Source organism: Hyla sarda, chromosome 10 (assembly GCF_029499605.1).
Source record: "Hyla sarda isolate aHylSar1 chromosome 10, aHylSar1.hap1, whole genome shotgun sequence".
Classification (NCBI taxonomy): Eukaryota; Metazoa; Chordata; class Amphibia; order Anura; family Hylidae; genus Hyla; species Hyla sarda.
Genome location: NC_079198.1, coordinates 73,708,894 through 73,719,559, shown reverse-complemented (window position 1 = coordinate 73,719,559; position 10,666 = coordinate 73,708,894). Strand labels below are relative to the sequence as shown.

The 10,666-nt window shown below is 47.2% G+C and overlaps 1 protein-coding gene across 4 annotated transcripts in view; it reads left to right on the top strand.

Moving 5' to 3' along the window:
* Nucleotides 1–5,953: 5,953 nt before the first annotated feature.
* Nucleotides 5,954–10,666, top strand: part of SIDT2 (SID1 transmembrane family member 2) — a 74,845-nt gene continuing 70,132 nt past the window's right edge. The window contains exons 1-2 of one of the 4 annotated variants that reach the window (XM_056542799.1): nt 5,954–6,160; nt 9,690–9,990. In XM_056542799.1, the coding sequence (XP_056398774.1) occupies nt 9,817–9,990 (174 nt within the window). In that variant the 5' untranslated portion in view covers nt 5,954–6,160; nt 9,690–9,816. Of the gene's footprint in view, nt 6,173–9,689; nt 9,991–10,666 lie in introns of all 4 variants that reach the window. The other 3 variants (XM_056542796.1, XM_056542797.1, XM_056542798.1) reach the window with 3 other exon arrangements.

Here is a 10,666-nt window from a genome sequence, read left to right as displayed (position 1 = left end):
TACATCAGGTGACTGACAACAACCCCCATCATTACCACTACAGACCATATAAGTAGGGATGTCCCGATAACGATACTGATATCGGTATCGGGGCCGATACTAGCTATTTGCATGGTATCGGGGACTCATTTAATGTCCCCAATACCATGCCCGATACCTGCTGCCGTTCCACTGTCCCGTTCTTCCGTCCTCCGGGCCGCATCATGTTGTCCTATGGAGGAGCATGTGACATATACATCACTCCGCCTCCTCCCCTGCGCCCGGCGTAACGCTATGGAGGAAGCAGAGGGACGTTTATGTCACATGCTCCTCCATAGGACGACTTGATGCGGATCGGAGGATGGGAGAACGGGACAGTGGAGCTGCAAGGAGGGGGGCTTCTACTATTGTGTCCACCGGGGGGGGGGGGGGGGGGGCCTGCTGATGTTTAAACGGGGGGCCCTGCTGCTGTCTAAATGGGGGGGGGGGACCGTGCTGCTGTCTAAAGGGGGGGCCCTGCTGCTGTCTAAAGGGGGGCCCCTGCTGCTGTCTAAAGGGGGGCCCCTGCTGCTGTCTAAAGGAGGACTGTGGTCTACAGGGTGGCTGCTACTTATGTCTACAGGGGGGCTGCTGTCTACAAGGGGGGCAGCTGCTAATGTCTGCACGGGGATACTACCTACTATTAAAGACAATCATACAGCAGAGTCACCTGCATTAACTTGAATTGATAGGTAGATGCAGGTGACCCGGTTTCTACCGCTGCTCACCATGTGTTCTGTCCAATGGAGAAGAGAGAAATCTCGGCTCATACTACAGCAGCCGCCTCCATTGTACACAACAAGGACCCACATATCATACGGTAAACAGCGCCGGAGACCGGATCACCCTGCTGTCAGATTCCCTTTAAAATATAAGTACCCATATGTATGGAATGACCATAGGGCCGGATGCAGTCCTGAGCATTAATACAAATGTCCATATTCAGGCTGTAGATGAATAATGGTATAGTCTTTGTGCATAGTAAAATGTCCATACAAGCTCCAAAATTTACATACAAACAGGATTGTTGGGAATTGGATAACGAACAGGATGGTATGGATTTATCTATATATCCTTTTGGTATCTCCATTTTACTTTACTTTATTATGCACCTATTGACTATGCATGAAATTTAATAACAACTAACATTTGACTGACATTTGATTTTTTTTTTCTTGACTGACACATAGACTAATACACGACTAGAAGTATGTATAATGACAGTAATGCTACTACATACTGCAATAAATCTCACTATCAATATTTTTCTTTTTTGACATACCTTAGATAGTATACCACACATTAATATACCACCTATTATTTTCTAGAGTTATACACACTTGTGGATTGGGTTGCCTGAGGCTTTCTGCCCAATGCCTTAGCTGCTAGGGTCTATCGGTACTACGCATTTACCCCTAGAACTCTGGATTTGGATACGTGTATTTTTAGTTAGCTACAGAAGCACCTTCTGGCCAGGAAGAGCATCCTGAACATGTAAAAGACAAAAGAACATATTAGTGCATGACATTAGTGCATAACAGTGGTATGGACTGAGTTATAGCATTTTACAGTCCCTAAGACTTAATTTTTGTGGTTGTGAGATATATGTGTCTGATTTATGTGTACTGAATTCTGAATGTACACTAGGTAGATAGGGAGGTAGATGATAATAGATTTGAGGTAGATAATAATAGATTGTCCACAACCGGAGAGTTTTCTGAAACAGTGTTAACTTTTACTGAAGGTTTTCTGCAAGCTTCAATAATACAACAGTCTCTGAGTATAACAACAGCTTTCCTTGGAGATTGACAAAGGTTGGGACTTTAGCATTAAGAGTCTTTTAGTACTATGCATTGCTCCACTGGATTTGGTGGTTAGTTGCGGTCCAGTAGTCACGCTAGCATTAGCGGGATTTAGAGTTGAACTCACGGTTTTGGTTCTGCTGAGGCCGTAGGTTTTGAGGCCTAGCGTGTCTTTGAAAGTTGCGTAGCACTGTCCTGTTAGTCCGGCATCCACGAGAGCAGCAACCCAAGAGAGTGATAATTGGACGCAGCTCCCTTATATGGGCAGGGGCTGGACTATTGCTAATTGGCCCATACTGATGTCAATCACCATTACAGAGATTTGCGGGTAACACGTGACCCAAGGACCTTCTAATGTCCTACAACATACCATAGAGGTTACTAGCATGGTCACATGACCGAAGGTCCTGCGACGCTGAACAAGGTAAGTACTATACATTACTATAGAATATATATAGTTACTAAATATATACATTTATATTAACATTAGAGATAGACTTTAGGAGAGGCGACTAGGGGCTGTCCCACCTGAGGAACCCTACCTGAATGTAGTTACTCTGACTTTGGAGACCTCTACACTAGGTACAGTATGCAATACGGTACCGGGACACCACAGTAGTCACACAGGATTTGATAGATGGAGCTTTGAGTAACTCACGTTTAGTGGCTGCAGGTTCTAAGGCTTTGGGCCTAGATGAATTGAATTGATGCTGATGATTGTGCTTCTTTAGTGCAGGACCAAGAGCAGGAACTAAGAGAGAATTGATTGACTACAGCCCTTTATATAATAAGGGGCTGGACTAAGCTCATTGGTCAGCAAACATGTAAGTTATGAACCCAGTGAACTCTGGGTACATTACATGACCTCTAAGGTCCTTGTACATTTTATATATCACAACCGTACATCATGTGACCACTAAGGTCCTTTACATATATTTTCTATACATTAAATAAATATAAACACTCTTTACATGAGGCGACCAAGGGTAAGCCCTGCAGGAGAGCCCTATATAAATGGAGGGACTCTAGCTGAGGGGACTTTAGACAAGGGACAGGACCAGGTCCTGTACCAGGGCACCACATAGTTGTCCCCCCCCCCCCTATAGTAGGCTGCAGCACTTCCCCCCATAGTAGGCAGCAGCAGTTCCCCCACAGTAGGCAGTAGGAGTTCCCCTATAGTAGACAGCAGTTTCCCACATAGTAGCCGCAGTCCCACCATAGTAGCAGTAATCCCCCCATAGTAGCAGCAGTTCCCACCATAGTTGGCAGCAACAGTTTCCCCATAGGAAGAAGTAGTATTTCCCCCCCACCCCACCACACGGTAGGCAGCAGCAATTTCCCCCATAGTAGGCAGAGGTCCCCCATAGTAGGCAAAAGAACCCCCCACCCTCTGGCATACTTACCTTCAGCTGGTTTTCTTCACAGTCGGCTCCTGCGACTGGTGTCTTTGGTCCTCTTCCTCTGTCGGCTCCTGCGGATCAGTGCAGCCTCTTATGTTCTTTCCTCTTACTCTGCGCTCCGGAGTCTTATGACGTCACTTGTGCGCCGGAGCGCCGAGGAAGGGATTGGCCTCCTGTGTCTACTGGCTAAATGAAGCCACAGGCACAAGAGTGATTGACAGGGTGAGGAGCCAATGGCTTTTCACCCTGTCAAACTTCCCACTGAGCGCGCATTTAACTGTAGATGCCTCATTAGGACATCACCCCAAAAGCGGGACTGTCCCAACGGATTCGGGACGGTTGGGAGGTATGATACCAGACAAAAAAAGACAGTGTGCTGTGCAATTTTTTATGGTAAAACTCCAGACATGATGCCAAAACCTCAACAGACCCCATTGATATCAATGGGGTCTGTCAAGTGCCGATTGTGTGCGGTGTTTAACATCTCCACTGGTGCCAGTTCTATCAAAGTTCTGCACCAGTAACGGAACAGAACAACTGAAACTCTGATGCAGGTGTGAACTGAACCTTAACGACGAGCACCGTAAATGTACGTCCTGGTGAGTTGGTACTTAACACACCAGGATGTACATTTACGTCCTAAGCATAACCGCGAGCATCGGAGCGATGCCCGGATCATGCGCGGCAGGTCCCGGCTGCTGATCGCAGCCAGGGACCAGCCTGTAATGGCGGACACCCACGATCCCGCGGATGTCCGCCATTAACCCCTCAGATGCTGTGATCAATACAGATCATGGCATCTGCAGCGTCGCGGTCACTAAAATGGATGATCGGATCGCCCCCAGCGCTGCCGCGGCAATCCGATCATCCAGCACGGCAGCCAGAGGTCCCCTCACCTGCCTCCGCTGTTTTCCGGGAGTCTTCTGCTCTGATCTGCCTTCCCGCAGACCAGAGCAGAAGATGACCGATAACCCTGATCAGCGCTGTGTCCTATACATAGCACTGAACAGGATTAGCAATCGAGTGATTGCTATCAATAGTCCCCTATGGGGACTATTAAAGTGTAAAAATAAAAGTAAATAAAAAAGTTAAAAAAAAAGTGAAAAACCCCCTCCCTTAATAAAAACGTAAATTGTCCCATTTTCCCTATTTCGCCCCCAAAAAGTGTTAACATTTTTTTTATATACATATTTGGTATCGCCGCATGCGTAAATATCTGAACTATTAAAATAAAATATTAATGATACCGTACGGTGAACGTCGTGAACGTAAAAATAAAAAAAAAGTCCAAAATATATGCTTTTTTATAACATTTTATTCCCAAAAATGTTTATAAAAAATGGATTAAAAGTTCTATATAAGCAAATATGGTATCAATAAAAAGTACAGGTCACGGCGCAAAAAATAAGCCCTCATACCGCCGCTTATACAGAAAAATGAAAAAGTTATAGGTCTTCAAAATTGGAGGATTTTAAACATACTAATTTGGTTAAAAAGTTTGCAATTTTTTTTTAAGCGCAATAGTAATAGAAAAGTATGTTATCATAGGTATCATTTTAATCGTATTGACCCAGAGAATAAAAAACACATGTCATTTTTACCGTAAAGTGTACGGCGTGAAAACAAAACCTTCCAAAATTAGCAAAATTGTGGTTTTCTTTTTAATTTCACCACACACATAGTATTTTTTTGGTTACGCCATACATTTTATGGTAAAGTGAGTGATGGCATTACAACGGACAACTGGTCGCGCAAAAAACAATCCCTCATACTAGTCTGTGGATGAAAATATAAAAGAGTTATGATTTTTTGAAGGCGAGGAGGAAAAAACAAAAACGTAAAAATGTAATTGTCTGCGTCCTTAAGGCCCAAATGGGCTGCGTCCTTAAGGGGGTTAAAGTGGTTATCCAGGATTTAGAAAAAACTGCTGCTTACGTTGTGTATGGCAGTGGTCTCCAACCTGCGGACCTCCAGATGTTGCAAAACTACAACTCCCAGCATGCCCGGACAGCCATTGGCTGTCCGGCCATGCTGGGAATTGTAGTTTTGCAACATCTGGGGGTCTGCAGGTTGGAGACCACTGGTGTATGGTATTGCATCTCAGTTCCATTGAAGTGAATGGAGCGGAGCTGTAAGTCCACTCACAACCTGAGGAGAGGAATGGTGCTGTTTTTGGAAGAAATTGGTTCTGTTTTTCCCTATCTTTGATAACCCCTTTAAAGTGATACAGAGGGTTTCTGTCATGGTGGCATGCTATATTCTAGGAACACTAGTGGAGAGATTTTTCCACAGCAGCCAATCACAGCTCAGCTTTCACTTTACCTCAGCTCGTTAGCTGAGCTGTGATTGGTTGTTCTGGGAAAGTCACTCCACTTTTTCTCTCACACAGTTTGATAAATCTGGGCCACTGTTCTTTAGCATGCTGCGCTATTTTGATGTTGACAGAGTCTCTGACACAGGTGTGAATGAGGTGATTGCGGTATTATTGTCAGAGGTTGGATATAGCTCATGAGTTATCAAAACGGTCAAAATGTTGTCCAAAGCAACCAATCACTGCTCAGCTTTTATTTACCAGAACAGTTTAAGAAATGAAAGCTGTGCTATGATTGGTTGCTATGGGCAACATAGTGTTAGTGTCACATGACATGTGGGGGGGGGGAGGGGTGTCCTGTGGTCACGTTACTCTTCCTCCTCACACATTCAGACTTCACGCTCAGCTCCCCACGTGACCGTCTCCTCTCAGCGGCGTATGATGTCACCCCCGCCCCGCCCCCGTGTTGTTGTGCTCTTCCGGCTCCACTCTCGGTGTCAGTCGGCTGTTTTGTGGACTGAGGATCCCGGAGCTCCGGGGGAGGAGGAGCGGGGCAGGTGTGCCGGTATCGGGGACGGATGGGAGGCGGCCGGGGAGGACGAGTGCGGCGGATACATGACAGGAAGGCAGTGAGTTCTCATGTACGGGCATTGTTGTCTGTGCCGGCTGTGACTTGTGCCATCTGCTGCTTGTTTACAGCGTCCACCACAGATCAGGGTTCACACCTAGCGGTTATCTCTAGGGATCCCATATTGAGTAGATGGGTGAAGTGATCACAGATAACCATTATGGGGAGGCTGCAGTGAATGTGACCCCATAACAAGCCCATCCATTACTTGGGGGAGAGTGTTGTGTACATACAGAGTGCTGGAGCTGTCACCTCTACATCACCCTGTAACCCCATAGTGATCCACTATGACAATCCGCATTTTACCAGACATAATATTCATGTGGAGTTATTGGAGACAAGTCTAGAGCCATTTACCCATAACAACCCATCACAGCTCTACTTTAATTTTGAAATATGACCAGATTAGTAAATCTGGATCATTGGGTCCAGAATTTTTGACAGAATGTACAACAGAGGTGTAAACTGAGGCTTAGAGTATCCACCATCCTAAACATTTCAGTGAAGACCCCTCCCCAACACACACTTGTTCTTGTGATTCCAGAAGCCATATAACCTAAGGCCATGTTCACACATGTGATCACACTGCATATTCACATGATGCAGAACATCTGCCCTGAGTCTGTGTGGATGTCAGATGTGATCTGCTGTGTGTGATCTGCTGTGCGTCCTCTGTGTGATCTGCTGTGCGTCCTCTGTGTGATCTGCTGTGCGTCCTCTGTGTGATCTGCTGTGCCTCCTCTGCGTGTGATCTGCCGTGCGTCCTCTGCGTGTGATCTGCCGTGCGTCCTCTGCGTGTGATCTGCCGTGCGTCCTCTGCGTGTGATCTGCCGTGCGGCCTCTGCGTGTGATCTGCCGTGCGGCCTCTGCGTGTGATCTGCCGTGCGGCCTCTGCGTGTGATCTGCCGTGCGGCCTCTGCGTGTGATCTGCCGTGCGGCCTCTGTGTGTGATCTGCCGTGCGGCCTCTGTGTGTGATCTGCCGTGCGTCCTCTGTGTGTGATCTGCCGTGCGGCCTCTGTGTGTGATCTGCCGTGCGGCCTCTGTGTGTGATCTGCCGTGCGGCCTCTGTGTGTGATCTGCCGTGCGGCCTCTGTGTGTGATCTGCCGTGCGGCCTCTGTGTGTGATCTGCCGTGCGGCCTCTGTGTGTGATCTGCCGTGCGGCCTCTGTGTGTGTGATCTGTCCTGTCTCCTCTTGGTGTGTCTGTGTGTGATCTGCTGTGTACCCTTTGGAGTATCTGGTTGTGATCTGGTTGGTCTATGTGATCTGCTGTGTATCCTTTCAGTGTCTGGTTGTGATCTTCTGTGTGCCTGGATGTCTTTACTCTCTGCTGTCTACCTATCATTGTGTCTTGGCTGTGGTCTGCTGTGTGTCTGCTTATCTATACACTCTGCTGTCTACCTGTCAGTGTGTCTGGTTGTGATCTTCTGCTGTCTACCTGTCAGTGTGTCTGGTTGTGATCTTCTGCTGTCTACCTGTCGGTGTGTCTGGTTGTGATCTTCTGCTGTCTACCTGTCGGTGTGTCTGGTTGTGATCTTCTGCTGTCTACCTGTCGGTGTGTCTGGTTGTGATCTTCTGCTGTCTACCGGTCAGTGTGTCTGGTTGTGATCTTCTGCTGTCTACCTGTCAGTGTGTCTGGTTGTGATCTTCTGCTGTCTACCTGTCAGTGTGTCTGGTTGTGATCTTCTGCTGTCTACCTGTCAGTGTGTCTGGTTGTGATCTTCTGCTGTCTGCCTGTCAGTGTGTCTGGTTGTGATCTTCTGCTGTCTACCTGTCAGTGTGTCTGGTTGTGATCTTCTGCTGTCTACCTGTCGGTGTGTCTGGTTGTGATCTTCTGCTGTCTACCTGTCGGTGTGTCTGGTTGTGATCTTCTGCTGTCTACCTTGCGGTGTGTCTGGTTGTGATCTTCTGCTGTCTACCTTGCGGTGTGTCTGGTTGTGATCTTCTGCTGTCTACCTGGCGGTGTGTCTGGTTGTGATCTTCTGCTGTCTACCTGGCAGTGTCTGGTTGTGATCTTCTGCTGTCTACCTGGCAGTGTGTCTGGTTGTGATCTTCTGCTGTCTACCTGGCAGTGTGTCTGGTTGTGATCTTCTGCTGTCTACCTGGCAGTGTGTCTGGTTGTGATCTTCTGCTGTCTACCTGGCAGTGTGTCTGGTTGTGATCTTCTGCTGTCTACCTGGCAGTGTGTCTGGTTGTGATCTTCTGCTGTCTACCTGGCAGTGTGTCTGGTTGTGATCTTCTGCTGTCTACCTGGCAGTGTGTCTGGTTGTGATCTTCTGCTGTCTACCTGGCAGTGTGTCTGGTTGTGATCTTCTGCTGTCTACCTGGCAGTGTGTCTGGTTGTGATCTTCTGCTGTCTACCTGGCGGTGTGTCTGGTTGTGATCTTCTGCTGTCTACCTGTCGGTGTGTCTGGTTGTGATCTTCTGCTGTCTGCCTGTCGGTGTGTCTGGTTGTGATCTTCTGCTGTCTACCTGTCGGTGTGTCTGGTTGTGATCTTCTGCTGTCTACCTGTCGGTGTGTCTGGTTGTGATCTTCTGCTGTCTACCTGTCAGTGTGTCTGGTTGTGATCTTCTGCTGTCTGCCTGTCAGTGTGTCTGGTTGTGATCTTCTGCTGTCCACCTGTCGGTGTCTGGTTGTGATCTTCTGCTGTCTACCTGTCAGTGTGTCTGGTTGTGATCTTCTGCTGTCTACCTGTCAGTGTGTCTGGTTGTGATCTTCTGCTGTCTACCTGTCAGTGTGTCTGGTTGTGATCTTCTGCTGTCTACCGGTCAGTGTGTCTGGTTGTGATCTTCTGCTGTCTGCCTGTCAGTGTGTCTGGTTGTGATCTTCTGCTGTCTACCTGTCAGTGTGTCTGGTTGTGATCTTCTGCTGTCCACCTGTCGGTGTGTCTGGTTGTGATCTTCTGCTGTCTACCGGTCGGTGTGTCTGGTTGTGATCTTCTGCTGTCTACCTGTCAGTGTGTCTGGTTGTGATCTTCTGCTGTCTACCTGTCAGTGTGTCTGGTTGTGATCTTCTGCTGTCTACCTGTCAGTGTGTCTGGTTGTGATCTTCTGCTGTCTACCGGTCAGTGTGTCTGGTTGTGATCTTCTGCTGTCTGCCTGTCAGTGTGTCTGGTTGTGATCTTCTGCTGTCTACCGGTCAGTGTGTCTGGTTGTGATCTTCTGCTGTCTACCTGTCAGTGTGTCTGGTTGTGATCTTCTGCTGTCTACCTGTCAGTGTGTCTGGTTGTGATCTTCTGCTGTCCACCTGTCGGTGTGTCTGGTTGTGATCTTCTGCTGTCTACCGGTCGGTGTGTCTGGTTGTGATCTTCTGCTGTCTACCTGTCAGTGTGTCTGGTTGTGATCTTCTGCTGTCTACCGGTCAGTGTGTCTGGTTGTGATCTTCTGCTGTCTACCTGTCAGTGTGTCTGGTTGTGATCTTCTGCTGTCTACCTGTCAGTGTGTCTGGTTGTGATCTTCTGCTGTCTACCTGTCAGTGTGTAGCCCACGTTGCACATCCTATATATCTCACGTTGCTGTATATCATGCAGGGTATCTGCTGGTGACTCAGACATGCAGTCTTCTGATTGCCTAAGGTGTGGTGTGAAGTCCTGCTGATGTTGGAAGGTGCACAGGACGACAGGGACTCCGCACTCCTCCACAGCTCGCTGCTGGAAAATGTTTGCTTTCGGCTTTGTCCTGCTTCTGTTATGGACTATAGAGGGGCTCCCAGACTCTTCAGCCAAAGAGATTCACCAGAAGAATGCGGAGTTTAACCAGGATTATAATGACACTATTAATGGTGAGATGCAGAATATATATGCCTTCAATCACACCATGCTAAGGAACAAGGTAAGATCAAGTATGGGAAACAATTTATCTGTAATATGAAAGTCCTTCTGGACGGTCCACTGTGTTACCACCATTATATATTTATGAAAGAATTGTCTTACCTGAAGCCACATTCCTGGACAGTTATTGGACTAGGGTTTCTCTAAAACGCTGCAGCATTTCACGTAATGTCTGCCCAGATAGTACCCTGTGGGCACCTACAGTAAGCAGATGTTCCAAGGCATTGTCACAGAATCCATAGACCAAACTTTACTCCCAAGAACTTATTATTAGTTGTCAAATTTAGAAATAGGTTTGTGGTGCAATGTACGGTGGTCAAAAAAGAGGAAACCAAGGTTATGTTCACACTTGCGCAAAAAACGTGTCTTGTTTTAGCATTATATTATTACACAACTACATGCAATCTATCCCCTGTATCAGTGTTTCCCAACCAGTGACCCTTCAGCTGTTGTAAAACTAGATCTGCCAGTATGCCCAGACAGCCTTTGGCTGTCCAAGCATGTTGGAAGTTGTAATTTTGCAACAGCTGGAGACACACTGGTTGGGAAAAATTGCCTTATAGTGTATAATGTAAAATGGTAAAATATATATTTTCCATACACATGAAAGAATTGCAAAGGGTTTAATGTAGTATCCCAGTAGGCCACATTGATGGGATCTGATGCCGTTGTGGGTT